The sequence below is a fragment of the Syngnathoides biaculeatus genome, chromosome 11 (assembly GCF_019802595.1).
Source record: "Syngnathoides biaculeatus isolate LvHL_M chromosome 11, ASM1980259v1, whole genome shotgun sequence".
Lineage (NCBI taxonomy): Eukaryota > Metazoa > Chordata > Actinopteri > Syngnathiformes > Syngnathidae > Syngnathoides > Syngnathoides biaculeatus.
The window spans coordinates 25,298,320-25,316,079 of record NC_084650.1 but is presented as its reverse complement, the minus strand read 5'-3'; the positions used below and the strand labels follow the sequence as shown (position 1 = coordinate 25,316,079).

General features: G+C 41.3%; 2 protein-coding genes across 2 annotated transcripts; one reads left to right on the top strand and one right to left on the bottom strand.

Moving 5' to 3' along the window:
• Positions 1 to 1,501: 1,501 nt before the first annotated feature.
• si:ch211-153b23.5 (uncharacterized protein LOC321177 homolog) lies at positions 1,502 to 5,758 on the bottom strand. The gene is made up of 5 exons (XM_061835162.1): positions 5,730 to 5,758; positions 5,119 to 5,233; positions 2,890 to 3,061; positions 1,819 to 2,020; positions 1,502 to 1,739 (listed from the first exon to the last, which is right to left on the bottom strand). The coding sequence occupies exons 2-5, from the start codon at positions 5,224 to 5,226 to the stop codon at positions 1,547 to 1,549; spliced, it is 675 nt and encodes a 224-aa protein (XP_061691146.1). The 5' UTR covers positions 5,227 to 5,233; positions 5,730 to 5,758; the 3' UTR covers positions 1,502 to 1,546.
• A 1,606-nt stretch (positions 5,759 to 7,364) lies between these two features.
• On the top strand, positions 7,365 to 16,651 carry si:ch211-153b23.4 (uncharacterized protein LOC335392 homolog). Its single transcript, XM_061835681.1, has 9 exons — positions 7,365 to 7,410; positions 8,664 to 8,777; positions 8,870 to 10,546; positions 12,256 to 12,355; positions 13,504 to 13,652; positions 14,095 to 14,207; positions 16,151 to 16,240; positions 16,329 to 16,451; positions 16,526 to 16,651. The coding sequence occupies exons 1-9, from the start codon at positions 7,365 to 7,367 to the stop codon at positions 16,649 to 16,651; spliced, it is 2,538 nt and encodes an 845-aa protein (XP_061691665.1).
• Positions 16,652 to 17,760: the final 1,109 nt, after the last annotated feature.

The following is a 17,760-nucleotide window of genomic DNA, read 5'->3' as shown; positions in this document are numbered from 1 at the left end:
AGACTGGAATCCCCTTGGACCATGATGTTCGCAGATGATATTGTCATATGCAGTGAAAGCAGGGAGCATGCAGAGGAACAATTGGAAAGATGGAGACATGCACTGGAAAGGAGAGGAATGAAGACTAGCCGAAGTAAAACAGAATATATGTGCGTGAATGAGAAAAGTGGAGGGGGAAGAGTGAGGCTACAGGGAGAAGAGATAGCGAGGGTGGACGACTTCAAATACTTGGGGTCAACAATACAGAGCAATGGAGAGTGTGGTCAGGAAGTGAAGAAACGGGTCCAAGCAGGTTGGAACAGCTGGCGAAAGGTGTCTGGTGTGTTATGTGACAGAAGAGTCTCTGCTAGGATGAAGGGCAAAGTTTACAAAACAGTGGTGAGGCCGGCCATGATGTACGGATTAGAGACGGTGGCACTGAAGAAACGACAGGAAGCTGAAATGGAGGTGGCAGAAATGAAGATGTTGAGGTTCTCGCTCGGAGTGACCAGGTTGGATAGGATTAGAAATGAGCTCATTCGAGGGACGGCTAAAGCTGGATGTTTTGGAGACAAGATTCGAGAGAGCAGACTTCGATGGTTTGGACATGTTCAGAGGCGAGAGAGTGAGTATATTGGTAGAAGGATGCTGAGGATGGAGCTCCCAGGCAAAAGAGCGAGAGGAAGACCAAAGAGAAGGTTTATGGATGTGGTGAGGGAAGACATGAGGGCAGTTGGGGTTCGAGAGGAAGATGCAGGAGATAGGCTAAGATGGCAAAAGATGACACGCTGTGGCGACCCCTAACGGGACAAGCCGAAAGGAAAAGAAGAAGATTCTTTAATACTGTATGGCAAAAAAATTCGATAAAATAATAAATCCACTGTGGTAGACTGAATCACATGTTCACAAATATTTAGTTTATATCTGCTTTTTCTGGAAATTTCCATTGAATTAAATGTCCCAACTTTCAAAATTATATTATTAATAACATGAATGGTCACACATGAAAATAGAATGAATGTGTCTCCGACATCACCAAATGCTCAATGATTTTAAGGTTATGGTTTAAGTAAAAATAATTGTCTCGTGCTTCCAAAAAGAAGTCAGAGAAGTTTTTAATGAGACGTTTTTCAAAGTTGATGACTACTGTTTTAGCAAAAATACCATAGAAATACAAACGAGCATGAAGGAAAGGGTGTCCTTTGTTAATAATAACAATAAGTATTAATGTTATTATGCAGAGTACACTGTGAATGGCCCAATTAATCCCCAAGCTTGTTATTTATACTTGTACTTTTTATATTAACATTTATTCCAACTGATGTAATTATATGGAGCATTTTCATTTGATTTGAGCTTCTAAATCAACTGTCATCAGAAAACAAGGCTTTATATGAACTCCCTAATGAGAAAGAAATCAAATCAATAGTTTGGTTTGCCAACATTTATGTTGAAAATACACAAACATTTGAAATGTTTCAATAAGAGGATGTCCTGTATTTACTGTATTTGGAGGGGAAAGTCAAAGTAAAAGCAATCCGCGCCCACACATGACTGTGGTGACCTCTTAAGCAAGTTTCAGCGTTTCTTTAACCAATACGCCGATTCCATCAAAGATCTTGTGAATGGGAGCGTTGGACATGAAAGCCGGAGAGGTGACGAGTTTGTGTTTGACGTCCACGTGCGCTTGCTCCGCTTCTTTATTCACGTGTTTGCAGCCCATCTCCCGCAAGGCGCCGGCAGTCCGGGCGTACGGCCACCTGGGAGGGATGAAACCGAGCCTTTTAAAACTCGCCAGTTGCCACATTTGTCTTGATGATGACAAATTCAGTCACTCACGCGTCGCTTTCTTTATCTTGCCCCACTGTGAGTTCGCAACCAGGCAGGATTTTGGCAGCAAGGACTGGAGAGATGCAACACATGGCCATGGGCTTTCCCGCTTTGTGGAAATCCTTCAGGGTCTTCTCCACCTCTGGCTTGATGGTGAACTCCTTATTCTTGGTTCCCCAATCACTGAGGTTTTTTGCCACACCAAAACCACCTGAACGAGAGCACCAGAATATGGAATTTCTTCTTTATTGCATCAAATTCTTGCTCACACAGACCAAGTTTTAACTCCACTTGAACTTACCGGAGCTGATGCCAGCCTAGCAATTTTTACTTGTATTTGGTTCAAGTATTTTAGAGATATGAATGTGGTCATAGAACAAAATGAAGTTGTATCTAAAAAAAAAAATGTAGATCTAGATTGAATCCAAAACAACAAGTCACCTGCTGCCGCATCTCATGTAGCAAGTTTTTCTAGTACCGGTAAGCAAATCTGTGTCTGCACCTATTGCTGGTTCTGTTCGATTGTTCATTAGAGGAAGACACATGGGTAATATGACTTGTAACTCTGTAATTACATTTTGCTGAGAAATTTCAGCTAGCCTGTTGAAAACCAAGATGGAAATTGTGTAGTCGACGACACAATTCGCCAGCATTTGTGTCGAAAATTTTCACGCGGCAAATAAACCCGGAATTAGCCCGAAATGAATTCAAGAGGGACACAGAAGAAAACGCAAGCAGTCCACTATGACAAATGTATTTAAGATATTGATCCAGTCTATGTATTACAAATATAATATTTTACTTGAATGAATCAATATAGTCTACGTAATATTGTATAAATTTAGAATATCACTATATGCATTAATTTATCCAATGATGTCTTAAAATTTACAACCGTCTACTGTATGGTACTCTGAGTCAGAAATTGAGCTACGCATCGAATCTTAACTTTGGAGTATCGTTAGATTCATAAACTGGACGGGTGTGTTATTTAATCACAGGGCAAATTCGACAAGCAACCTTCCACATGAGCAGGAGATGAACTACTGTATGCATAAAATGTAAACGATGAGACCTCACCAGGGATGATGACAGCATGAAACTCTAAAACGTCTAACTTGGCCAAATCCGTGATGTCACCCCTGGCGATGCGGGCGCTCTCCTGCAGGACGTTTCTCTTGCCATCCAAAGGCTTCCCATCACAATGATTGATAACATGCATCTGGTCTTGGTTTGGTGCAAACATCTGCACCTAGAGGAGGGATTTCAGCCTTTAACGTGCAGCTACACAAAAGCAACATTTTGAAAGCAGTGGTGGAAAGTAACAAAGTCTGAAAACCATTTCTGTTCACAAAATCAATAATATTACTATTGATAAAGGAGATCAAGTCAGGCAACAGTACATGTAAAAAGTCAATACACCCCTGTTCAAATGACAGGGTTTTGGAAGGAGAAAGTGGTAGGGGGTCGTGGGCCTCGGTCAAGGTGGGAGCATTGCCTCGTCAGATTTCAAAACAATTCAAATAAACTGATAAAAGAGAAAGTAATTATTCTTTGAAATATTTCGAAATGAATAAAAATAATTAACTGCAGTGAAAAATTGCACTTTTTTTGAGGTTCGGGCAGCTGCTTGAGCATCATTTAGCTGCTATGTGTGCACGTGCAAGTATAAATGACAATTTTGGACACTGTTTATCAATTAATAGTTCCCATGCACTACCACGATCCATCCATTTTCTTCACCGCTTATCCTCACGAGGGTCACGGGGGGTGCTGGAGCCTATCCCAGCTGTCAACGGGCAGGAGGCGGGGTACACCCTGAACTGGTTCCCAGCCAATCGTAGGGCACATCGAGACAAACAGCCGCACTCCCAATCACACCTAGGGGCAATTTTAGAGCGTCCAATTAATGTTGCATGTTTTTTGAATGTGGAAGGAAACCGGAGTGCCCAGAGGAAACCCACGCAGGCAGGGGGAGAACATGCAAATATCCACACAGACGGGTCGGGGATTGAACCCGGGACCTCAGAACTGTGAGCCCAACGCGCTACCAGCTGATCCACCATGCTGCCCCTTCACTACCTTACCTTTACAACTAATTTTCAAAAGTTTTCACCAGAACATCCCCTTAGAGTACACAGCAATTTGACTTATTTGTACACAATGACATGCAGACTTGACATTCTGATGTATACATGTACAGTATATACTGTATATACTTATGAAAGGAACAAAGGATTTTGTGCAAGAGACTGACTTTTGCTGGTCATACTTGGAGTATTCCTATTTGTACACATTGTTGTGAGAAATGTTTTACACATGTCAAAGCACCTACGTGACTTCAGAAAATCAAATTTAAAAAAAATGATATTTTTAATACTCAGTTAAAATAGGATCATTTACTTTAATCAATTTCTGACACCACATAAAAAAGACGTAAATTGTGACAAAGATCATGCCAACCATGGTTGACATTTTTATTTAATGACTGACCGACCTATCGACAGCCAGCCAGGATCAATAATTATTGACAAAGGCAAAACTGGAAAAGCAAGGTATTGCCCATTCATGACGCCATTTTATCAAGTGCAGTATGTATAACCAAAAACAATATCACATCATTAAATCAAATTTAAAATGATTAAACGGTTTTTGTTACATTTTGTCATTAATTTTGATTCACATTCTCATTCTGGCATGTGTGCCATGGGCAACTGGGGCAGCACAAAGGCCAATTAAATTCTTCACACTTTCCTGAATGGTTGCCGCAACCAATCACATACCAGTCGGGCATGTCCTGCTTAGAACTCAAATTGGATTCATATTGTCACTCTTTGCAGAGGACAAAGACTACAGTCTATGTGTCGGGTTATATTGTCTTTCTACTTCTGTTCCTGCACCGTTTGTGTTTAAATATCCTTTTCTTAAAGGGGTATAATACAGACGAATAGATGCCAATCATTAACTATGCTAGCATTAGCGAGCAGACTAAAACACATTGGGGCTGCTCTTTGTTTTAAGGTTTTTTTGACGGTAAACCGAGATTGACAATAAACAGCTTGAAAACCCATTTTGGGAATAATCTGGTAAGATTCTGACGCCGTCGCCACTGTTCAGCACTCTTACTTGAATTTCACGGTCGTAAGTCAAAGAAAAAAAAAATCATCCGAATGATTGTTCGTAGCTTGATATCTTGAAAAACATGTGCGGCAGGTTACGTGTACCTCTGTATATACATTTTGGCTTCAGTTCAAACTGAGCCCTGTACTTTTGCCACCTAAGTGTGGAAGTTGATACGAAACGTCTCACTTGTGCTCCAGCGCGACTCAGATGAACGAGGACAGCGGAAGCCTCGTGGATCTCTGTGCCATCGTAGATTCCGCATCCCGACAGAATGACTGCTACCCGCTTTGCCATGCCGCTGCTAAACACACACACACACACACACGCATCGCTTAAGGTCAACAACAACATAACCTTGTAACACATTGCACTTTTCAAAATGTTATTGGTGTTTTTATAAGTCTACACTAGATTTTCCTCATTATTTTGCATTTTAGGGAGTTTTGTAAGGCAGATAGAACTAGAGAAAACTACCGCCAATCATACACTGGAAAATGGATAAATGAGTAGCAAGAAAGATATTTGTTTTGTATTGTTTAATGTGGTGAAGCTTTGGATACAAAATTTTTTGCTGTATTTTATATATATATATATACAAAGCAAAGACAACAACTTTAAGCAAGTAATATATCAAAGCAATATGACACCATCTGTTCATCATTTAAGAATTTTAAGAAGAAACAAAAAAATGTTATGAAACAGATATTTTTAGACACAGTTCAAACGCCAGACAAATATACTAACTCAATAACAACCGTTTGAGAGTTCCCATCTGCTAAAATGCAAAAGAGTCTCACCTTGGAACAGGTCGCAGACGTGACGTGTGTAATGCGTCCACTCCCCAAGGAGAGATGTGACACTTGTGAGGGTGTCCACACTCTTATTATTTGCTTCTCCGGGCTCCACCCACCGGGATGACCTCACGCCATTCGCAGGAGCCCACTTTTTCCTACCTGATCCTTCGTGAATACGCTGAGTCATTCCTCGTAGTTTCTGGTGTCCAATGAACAATGCAACTGTTGTACTTTTATGATTTTCAGCATTTTGTGTGTTTTTCTCTTGTTTCATGCTCACTTTTATGATTGCTTGGTATCAGTGTGTCGCTATTTTAAATTCACAGAGATTTTAAAGAGTACGGCATTTCTTTATCGATATTTCTTTGAGACTTGTACACAAATTTAAATAGTGCTAAAGACACACATTATACATTTATGTAATTTATATTTGCTCATTGTTGTATCAATTTGACAGGAGTAACCTCTATTTCTATGTTGATACATCCGTCCATCCATCCATTTTCTTTGCCACTTATCCTCATGAGGGTAGCTGGGAGTGCTGGAGCCTATCCCAGCTGTCAACAGGAAGGAGGCGGGGTACACCCTGAACTGGTTGCCTGCCAATCGCAGGGCACATAGAGACAAACAGCCACACTCGCAATCACATTTCGAGTGTCCAATTAATGTTGCATGTTTTTGGGATGTGGGAGGAAACAGGAGTTCCCAGAGAAAACCAGGAGGCCAGCAGGCACGAGGAGAACATGCAAACTCCACACGTGCCGCCTTATGTTGATACAACTTTTCTATATCATCACCATTAGACACCATTATGAATACTGGGGTAGAATGGTGGATCAGCTGGTAAAGCGTTGGCCTCACAGTTCTGAGGACCCGTGTTCGATCCCGGCCCCGCCTGCGTGGAGTTTGCATGTTCTCCTCGTGCCTGTGTGGGTTTTCTCTGGGCACTCCGGTTTCCTCCCACATCCCCAAAAAACATGCATTCATTAGAGACTTTAAATTGCCCCTCGGTGTGATTGTGAGTGCGAGTGTTGTCTGTCTCCATGTGCCCTGCGATTGACTGTCAACCAGTTCAGGGTGTACCTTGCCTCCTGGCTGTTGACAGCTGGGATAGGCTCCAGCAACCCTCGTGAGGATAAGTGGCAAAGAAAATGGATGGATGGATGGATGGATGGATGGATGGATGGATATAAATATTGGCAATACAGGGATATATCTTACAGTCAGTTATGTTGATGTTAATGTGAAGCTGATCATATCCCCACTCAACTCCTTTTCACAACAATGAATAAATGACAATGTAGAAATTCTGACCTGAAACATCTCCGTAACAATTCAGCAAAATTTTGACTTTCATTATATTATTTTTATTATTTAGTAGTAGTTTCATTAAGAGTTGCTACTAATATTAATTTGATGATTATTATAAGTTTAGGATTGCTAATAATATTTGAAAACAGCAGTGAACGAAAGAAGCACAAAAATAACGGATGCATTGAAAAATGAAGCTATTTCACAAGCTTGCATAGTATTTAACGTTGTTTCCTCATAATATGGTAATTGTGGGTGTGACGTCTGCATGACGTCACTCATATAAAATGCAGCCGAGTGGGGCGTCTTTCCACTTTTCTCTCTGCAATGGCTCAGCCGCATGAGCCCGTTGGCATACTGGGCATCTCTGGTGGTAAGCCATTTTTATACACTTCAAAGATAATATTTCACATCCATATGAATTAAGTGCTAACATTTAATAGAAGGCTTATTATTGCTTAAACCTTCTGCTTGTATACTTTTAATTACATATAGTTGGATAACAATTGAAAAACAATAAGTCTTTTCAAACGAAAGCAGTTTTGGGAAAAACACATTTCATTATTTTCCTATATATTGTATTTAGTTATAGTTATCTATTTTTCAGACCATTATATGAATATTGAGGATCAAATATTGTTTGTTATTATTTGTATCAACCAAGACAAGGATGTGCCCTTCAAAATGCAACATTTTGATAAAATGCAATTTTGCGGCAAAATATTTTAAATACTGTGTTACTTTATTTTAATTAAGATTTTGTGTATTATGAGAACGCAATGTATCGGTTATTTACATTATTATAAATACCGCATGGTCATATAAAGTCTGAACGCTTTGAATGACATGTTCATGTGAGCTAACTAATCAAAACAGTTTTTGCCAAGTTATCAGACAAAAAGATGAGATCAATCTCATGTTATAAAAGATGTTGCTGTTATAAATTATTTGAACATATGTTTGTACTCAATCAACATTGTCGCATTAATGTTGTCTTTCGTTCCATTTACCTTCGCAACCGTCAGACATCTTCGAGCGAGAGGCGGGGTACACCCTGGATCGGTCACCAGCCAATCGCAGGGCACATAGAAAACAAACAATCATTCCCACTCACATTCACACCTGCGGGCAATTTAGAGTCTTTAAACAATACAAAATGCATGTTTTGAGGATATAGCTGGAAACCAGAGTGCCCGGCGAAAACCAACACATTCATCCATCCATTTTCTTAGCCGCTTATCCTCACAAGGGTCACGGGTATTGCTGCAGCCTATCCCAGCTGTCAACGGGCAGGAGGCAGGGTACGCCCTGAACTGGTTTCCAGCCAATCGCAGGGCACACAGAGACAGAGAACAGTCACACTCATGATCACACTAGAGGCAATTTAGAGTCTACAATTAATACATGTTTTAGGGATTTTAGTTTTAGTGCCTGGTTTGGTCCTCAGAACTGTGAGCCACTTGTGCTAACCCTTCCCCTTCTGTGCCACTAACTTTATGTACACTGCGCTACTATTTGTATTGTCATTTACACAAATCAATTTTTTAAATGTTTTTATTGTGTCAACACTGTCAAAATCATGCTGTCTGCGGATTGAATCAAAATGCTTTATCCTTTTGTCCTTAGGTTCTCTCCTACTTTTGGTACACAACTATGGCAGCTTACCTAAAAATGACTTCATCCCTCATACTGCACTGGGATTTCTGCTGCTTGTCGCTGCTGTCATCACAGCTTATGCAGGTTTGTTATAAATTGTATCCAGCTATTGATTCTCTCTATTAAAAACTCTTTAAATAATTGCCTAATAAATTGTGATGTGCTTTCTATTAAAGGTGTATGCCGGATTCTGTCCAGAGTGCAGTTGTTCTCAACCCTGTGTCTGACAGTCTCGGCCCTGTGGTGTGCCACAAGTCTGGTCTACATCCTAACAGGACAGGGGGTGCTTGAGAGTGAAGACCTAAGATCCTCTTTAGTCCCTGGCTTTGCTGCCTTTGCCTTGGCCCTGTTTGTCATCGCCGGCATTGCTCTGCTGGTCAGAAATGTGCTTTTTTTTGTTATTGCCATCAACATGAGCTTAGCTTGTGCGCATCAAATCGCCAGCCTGTCGGCTGAAGGTTTCGGCCGGTCTGCCGCAGCTGCAAACTACCTTCTTGTCTGTGTGGCGTGTATTTACTTTTGTCTGGGGCATTTCTTGTCCGCTATTACACAGAGGAAAGTGGAACTACCAGGGACTGGCACAAAGACAAAAGCCAAGCTGAAGACTGACACACTGCACGGGTGTGACGAGGCAGTGTCAGTGGGCGTGGTGATGAACTTGCTGTCGGCCTCGGTGTTAGCCTGCCCTCTGTTTGGTGTGGTCCCTCGACTGTCTGTTGGCCACGTCCCCTGGCTGTGGACTGCCGGTGTGTTCCAGGTCGGCATGTGCCTGGTCTTCTATCGAGCCATGGACCCACTCTCTGCTACTTTTTACGGATTTGAAGCAGTGCTGAAATTTGCTGAGGGCTACAGTGGTTTCCTGTCGTTCTACTCCATTGAACCAATCTCGCCAATTCCCTTCCCAATCGTCTTCTCTGTGCTCTTCTTTGTCCTGACTCTGTTCAACTGCCTGAAGAACTTGCTGGAAGCGCTCTACCATCTATTATTTGTGGCTTATTGTTTAGCCATTGCCTCGCAACCTCAGGGTTTCTTCGGGAGAGGAAGTCAGGGTGTACAAGCGGTTATGTTTATCAGTTCTGCTTGTATGCTTTTAATAACAACATATAACACAGTCGCTACTCAAAGAGTCCCTGAGGGTCAAAGCCTTTTTAAAGCTTTAGTAACAAGGATGAATGGCTTTACTCTCCGAGACCATGACAAGGACCCCTGTGCACCTCATTTGGGGTACTCTAAATATGCAGATGCCGAAGTATTAGGTCACGCGTGCAACGTGTTGGCTGCTTTTGCTATGACAGCCACTGTCGGGGATGGGGCAGCATTGTCTGTGCTGGTGCTCCCCTGGACGGTGGTCACTGGGGGACTTCTGCAGTTACTCTGCGGCTCAGTCGCTTTCTCCCAAGGAAAAACCTTCGAGGGCACCGTTTTCCTCCTGTATGGCGTTATGTGGACAGTGTGGGGCTTGACACGATATGGAGGGCTGTACGCCGATTTGAGAGGCTTTAACGTGGCAGTCGGCATTATTGGTTTCCTGATGTTTAACCTTTTGGTGATGGTCGCAGCGCTGTTTGTCAATGTCACCTGGTTTGTCTACGCACTCACCTTCCAGCTCATCATCATCAGCTTCCTGCTGGATGCGCTTGACATGCAACCTTATGGTTATGACATCGGAGTCATCATTATTTTTGGCCTTGTCAGTTTTTATTGTTTTGTAGCTCACATTTCCAACAGCACCTTCCAGTCTCCTCAGATTCCTCTTGGGAAACCTTTGATAAGACTGAGCGGGGTTGGAGGTGGTGTACATATCTGCCCACATCTGCCAGCTCAAAAGGCCACATCCGTTCAACAAATTGCAGGTAGGTACATACAATGAAATTTTATGTATTTTTTTTCTTACCTTAAAGCCCAACTGACATCCCTATAAACATTTGAAAATAGATATTGTAATGAAAAATACATTTATAAATACAAAATACACTTCAAGAAGAGAACATCTTACAGTCGAATGAAGGGCAAAATATTACCCTATCGTTTCGAGCCATATTTAGATGATAGGCGGATCACTTATAACTGATAACAGACTCCCCGACAGTATGTATGACAGTAAGTAGTGTACTCAGGAGGACCCATGTGCGGCCAAACTATCTCCCCGCCCAACCCACTTGCGTGGCAGCGGTGAACAACACTGTCGGAGGAACAACGCCGACGGTGGCGGCGATGAACAACGCCGTGTTATCGCCACCGCCCATCCCCCCAACTATTGTATTTTTTAAATAGCTCTTTATACACCTACCCGTCATTTGGAAACCCACAAAGCTCTCGTCCTTTGCACCTGCACAATCCATTTTTCCCGACGAACCGGGTCTTTTGGAAATGTGTGAAGAGTGAATCCATCCTCCCAAGTGTTCGAGCAATATCCAGCAATACAGTGTGCCGGCATTTTGGCTAACACGAAGGAACAAAGAGCTACCTTCCTGCAGGTAAAACTGGTATAAACACACGAATCCACCTGAGTGGGCATTTACAAATAATGTCACTTTCTGCTTCTTCTCCAAAACAAATCCCTCGAGAGGATTTTCGTGTCGGGAGTTTCAAAAAGTCATATACGTCAAAATCATGTCGTGTGGTGAAAAATCGGATGGGTCCATTCCGGCTGCCTTTTTTTTTTTTTTTTTAAATTAAAAACATACTAAAAATCTTGCTTTTGGTGTCAGTTGGACTTTAACTCACATTTTTTTTAGTTATGAGGCATTGCTTGTTAATTGTTTTTTTTTTTTTTTTTTTGCTTTGTTTTTGCCAGGTGTAATTTGAGTTACGTGACAGGTTCAGATACGTAGGCGCTCGAGTGAAGTGAAAAAAGGTGGAGTTCCAATCCACATTCAGTCATTAAATGAACAGTACGCACAAAGAGACGGATAAAATATGAAAACATTCGCAAGCAGCTATAATGAGCTTTAGGTCAACTCCAGGAACTCATGCATTTTAGACAATACGCATTAGGCCACTCCCCTTCAAGGCACAAAGAAAGTTGATGTTGTGACTCAGCTTATCCGATGTACAATAACTACACTTAATAAAAACAAGAAGACTTTTAATTGTCACTTAGTTTGTATTTTTTTTATTTACAATTCAGTGCTATTTTTCTTTATATGTTTTGTGGACCTTAACTTGATGAATGGCATTTCGAGACTTTTTTTGTGGAATATTTATTTGGTATCCAGTGAACCCCAATCCATCCGGCCTGGTCCCTATCCCTTTATGTATATAATTTTGAAATCCTCAAAAATTTTTGAATAAACGGGGATAAATCACAAATAACCCCATTTTTCCCCCACAACACCTAATCCAATTTAAACAAATTAAAAAAAACAAAAAAAAGAAAGGAAAAGAGTGTGTGTTGGGGTACACAACTACATGAATCTGCTTGTACCGAACCGCGAGTATGTAGTAGGCCAGTGTATGAATAAATTGAGTGACTCATTTGATCACTCAGTAAGTTTAACTCATGAGTCAAGGTACCACTTAGAACCAACTTAATAATACATCTCTCACATCTCTTCCACAGACATTATGAAGAATGGTGGAATATGCGGGATGCCAACTGACACTGTCTATGTGCTGGTGGCTGCCTGCAACAGGCCTGACGCAGTTGTCAAAGCATACAAGTGAGTTTGTCCTCAGAGTACCAGTCGTTTATTGGGAATAGAATGCACAACTGCACAACTTACATTTGCAGTTCCTATTTTTCTGATTCTTCTGATTCTGAAGTAACAAAGAGCATTTGGAGGCGGAACAAAGGTTTCCAGATGTTGCATGTCACAGACAAACATCGATCAACAACGTGGTCCAAGCAGACAAGTCTGACAAGTTACAAGCATGTTCCAAGTCACTGTGGCAAAAGTCAATCCAATCAAGTCTCCAGTAACTTTCAAGCATGTCAAGTCATTGCTTGGGTTAGGCAGTATTGTACTTAGAAGTCAAGTCAAAATCTTGCTCAGTCACAACATACATGGTATCTGTACAAGAACAATCTTTGTATTGTCTATTACTCAATATTTTCCTCAGTTAAATGCATAACCAACATGGTAGTTTGGTTCATGTTTGACTAGCTATTGATTAGCTAAAACTGTGCTTCCCAAACAGAACAAGTAAATATTCTCTGTGATTTTATTACCCCGTTTATAAAATGGTATGTGTGCGCTGCAACTCCGTTCCCTATGAAAACAATAGCACGGCCTTGCTAAGATCAAAACAGCTGACTACCTGCAGGCAAATATGGATAAATGGCTGAAACATCGACTTGCTCTGGATTCACAGGACGGTTCAGGAGAGCTTGCCAAGAAATACAAGAGGCAGTACAGTGAAAACAATATTTTAAATGGATTCCCTTCTATGTTTGTAGGTTGAAGGGGTACACAAGACAACAAAGACTAGGAATCACTGAGCTAAAGTCTGAGGTTAACAGGTTCTATCTTTAATTCTCTTTTTTTAAAAATCTAAACTTGAATGAAAATGCAAGACTCAGGGGAGCTCCCTCTACAATACTTGCTTCATCAGGCTCGAGTCCAATCTTGAGACTCAATTCCCCTACATGTGTACATACATGCTGGAAAGGGCATTCAAATCAGAGTGTAGCTTACTAAATGGTGCACAGGCCCCAGTTGAGCTGACCCGTTTCAACCTAACGTGGCTCCATTTGTTAGATTTCTCTTGAAGGGAAACAAACCGAGGCACCAAGTCTTGAGAGGCCACTATTTGACTTTATATGGTGTATTTGGAATCGCTGCTCTCAATCAGCTGTGCCTTTCCACAGGGTGAAGAAGCAGGCACAGGACCGACCCATGTCCCTGTGGCTGTCCTCCCTCAAGCAGCTTGACCCAGTCCGGCACCTGCTGAGCCCCTTGCTTCTGGACTTCATGGAGGCCGCGTGGCCGTCATCTATAAGCATGGTTATACTTAAAGGTGTGTGTGTGTGTGTGTGTGTGTGTGTGTGTGTGGTGTGTGTGTGTGTGTGTGTGCGTGCGTGTGCGCATGTGAGCATGAGCTTTCTACTCTTTCAATTGCGAATTGTTATGAATGCCATCCCAGTGATTGATTTGTCACCAGTCCACATTGTACCCTGCCTGTCATCCAAAGTCATCTGTGATATGTTCAAGCTCAGCTGGGACCTTTATTATGATGTAGAGGAACTTATGTTTATAAATAGAAATAACTCCTAATCTATATGGCATTGCAACTCTCGTGTTCCTTTGCTGCATCTGCAGGTCATTCGATAATTTTATTTCACTTGGGAGGTATATATAATAAATTACCAATTAATTGCACTTAACTGGCCAAATGGTTTGATGCAAACCATTTCTTTTCCTGTATCTAAAACTCCTGTATGGTCTTTTCTTTTACAAAGGCCCATGGATGGACACATTTGGTTTAGGAGATGCTGCCAAACACATTGGGACTCCCCAAAGTATTGCAATCAGGAACCCAGACTGTTCTGTGGCCACCCACCTCATAGATCTAGTAAGAACAACAGGCATGAATCAGCCCATGTCGATATTAGAAAGCCTGCATTCACATACAGTACATCCACATAACACATACTTAATGAGGTAACAACACAAGCATTGTATGAAAATTGCCATGACGTTTTGTTTTTTTTTATATATTTGGACATCACCACAAACCACAACCTTGCGAACGTTATTTGTTTCCAAGTGTTGGATTTCCAGAGGCCTCAAAATTGTTTTCAGTTCAACTGACTAATTTTAATGGTGAAACAAATAATCTCTCTAATGGTGTTATAGGATGCCAAATATCACAGTTCCGTAGCCTGGCTTTAAATTCTCAGTTTGGCTCACTTTCAGAACAGAAAGCTTTATGCTGAACACACTGCTCATCTTTTTGTGTTTAAAATGCAACATTAACAAAGCTCCCCTATAACCAAGCTTCTCTGAAGGAAAGCCCAGACATACTACGAAGGGAAGTTATTTCAGCTGCTTATATCTGGGATCATGTTCTTTCGGTCATGATCCGCAGCTCATGGCCATACGTGAGGGTAGGAATGTAGCTTGAGTAAATTGAGAGCTTTGCCTTTCAGTTTATACCCACGTTCACCACCACGGACCGATACAAATTCTGGATCACTTCAGACGCTGCAACAATCTGCCTGTCAATCTCCCGTTCCACTCTTTCTACACTTGTGAACAAGACCGCAAGATAGCTCTATTTTGGGCAGGATCACACACTTTTTCGACTGAGGACCATGGTCTCAGATTTGGAGGTGGTGATTTTCATCCCAACTGCTTCACACTCATCTGACAATTGCTCCAGTGAGAGTTAGTGATATCAGTTTGGTAAACTCAACAGAACCATATCATCTGCAAAAAGCACAGATGCAACACTGAGGCCACCTAAACCGGACCCCGTCTATGGCTCCGCTGCACCTACAAATTCTGTTAGTTGGTGATCAACAAAAATGGCAGAGTCCACCCCTCACCAGTGTGTAATCCAATTTACTGCCAGCGATTCAGACAAAACTCTGACACTTTTTCATACAGGGACTGAACAGGCTGTAACAGAGTCTGGTATGCCATACTCACGAATCAGTCAGATTGCCAAGGCCACTACCTTTAACCACATACCTGACCCTTTAGCCCCTGCCTCAGGTGGTGAAACTTTTTGGGGTGTGCCTGGCGGAGCGCCAGGTATATAGTCAGTCAGTCAGTGTGTCTGTCTGTCATTACTATTATTTAATGTTTCAAATTGATTTCTGGTGGTTCTTCTAAGTTATAGTCAAGCTTGAGTTTGGGTAGTTCGTTAAATAATCAAAGTACTGAAATCAATTTCTAACAGTATTTATTAAATGTGATTTTAACAGCATTCATAATAATCATGATTTGTATTTTTGGCCCTAATCGTCCAACCATAATTATTAGTTACATGAGTATTCTTTTCATTTGATGTCAAACTCTCAAACTGGCAAGAGGTCCCATTTGTTGGCAGACCTTTTCTTAGCCACCAGGGCACACAAACCTCTGACAAAAAAAAAACAAAAAAACACAATTTTTCCAGTCTCTGAATTTGTAGCCGGGCCCTAGGCCACAAATATCCAGCCAATAGTGACTCTGGCACATACTTTATATTGCAAAATATTTTAGAGGGAAAATACACACACCACACTGGAATATGATGTTCTGTGAGTGTGTAGACCAGCTTACGTACAGTCTGTTATTGTGTGAATCTGAAGAATTATCCCATCACATTACTACTCCTCTTGCTTTTGATCATTTTATATGACAGATAACTGGTTGTGAACAATTGAACAGGAAAATTGTCAGCCCTTTGCAGGTCACATAAAAAGATATGGAGGCCCAAATTTGGTCCTTGGGCCTCAGGTTTGACAACTGTGGCTTATATAGTATGTAATATTGGGGCCCACAAGGGTAAATAAGTGTTAATTTCAGGTGGGGCCTGTTGCTGTGACCTCAGCCAACCCTACAGGAGAACCAGACACGACCCACCACAACCAAGTTTATGCCAAGCTCGGAGATAAGGTGGCCGTAATAGATTAGTTCTTTCAGTTTCCTTGTCGATACTTTCAATGGCATGCTGGTAAATTACACTTACATTTTATATTGTTAGGTGGATGGTGTACTATGTGATGGACCATCACCAGAGAACATTGCATCCACTGTGGTGGACTGCACTAAAATTGAGACAGGACACATTAGTTTCTTCAGAGAAGGCCATATCCCTAAGTCCAAGGTAATATACATATTTACCCCTATTTAATTCTCTCTCAGCCATGTCACCACTTACAGTCACTGTCTTCTTAAAAGGTTCTCCAAATATTCGAGGTGGTCCAGAGACGGCGCAGACAGACCCAAGCAAATGCAGTTTTTGAAACCGATCAGCTGGGAAGAGAAATTATGTCATCTTCAACAGAGCACAACAGCAGAATCTGAAAAATCACCATCAAACACAGTCTGTAAAATTTGCTTTTATTATGCCAATCCTCAAGACCACCAACTGTTCACAGCCATTGCTCACAAGTGAAAAATTCCATCCTCGCCAAGTGTTATGATGTTCACGTTGACCATGTAGTATAATGATGATGTAAATAAACGAATATTTATCCGAGCTGTACTCTGTACTCTGTACATTCCTTCAAGTCTTGCAGTTTACATATCGTATTAAGTATTTTATTTTCCAACATATAAGCCATCTCGCTGCTTTTTCTCCTTCCTGCTCCATTTTATTTCTTCTTTCATAAATGACTTTTCCTACCACAGCATAAATTTAGTTGGAGTTAAGTCAAATGAGTTACTGACAACTAGGCAGTCACAGGGGAACATAACCTATAGACAAGCACTTGGATTTACACCTACAGTCTGGACCATTAAGAGTCTTCAATGAATCTAACAAGCTTGTTTTTTTTTAAATGAGGGAAGAAGTCCTAGTACCACCGAAACCCATGCATGCGTAGGGAAAACATCAAAAACTCTACACAGGAAGGCTGGAGCTGAGATTCGAAACCTAAATCTTAGTGCTAACCACTAGCTGACCGTTTCTTCAACAGAAGCAAAAATTGAAAAGTTCAGAAAAACCTGCAACAGCATTCTTTGGGATATATTATCGGTATTCTGGCCAGACGTACACATGGTGGTGGTGTTATTAAGCCCCACACTTTGAGAGATCATGCCCATTAACTGACAAGTAACTGGTAACACCGTCACCTTGACCTGTTCAATATATATGACTGCAAATCCTTGTTTATGGTCACTAGACAACAAGTACGGCAAAGCCACTGATTCCGTTATTGTAATGTGAAACGGAACGATGACCAGTTAGAAGAGACTTGAAGCTCATGCTGCTAACAGAGACAAATCGAGCTACACAGCTGCTTGTATTGAATGTTTTTACAATGCCAGAAAAACTTTGCAAAGTAGTTACCAAAGAAGTCTTATATTTCGGCAATGATTGTTACTATTTCTTTGTTGTTTCTTTTTTTGTCAGTCTGGATGCCCTGTGGCACCATGATGCCTCTCAAAGTTTAGTCTTGTTACCAAGAAAC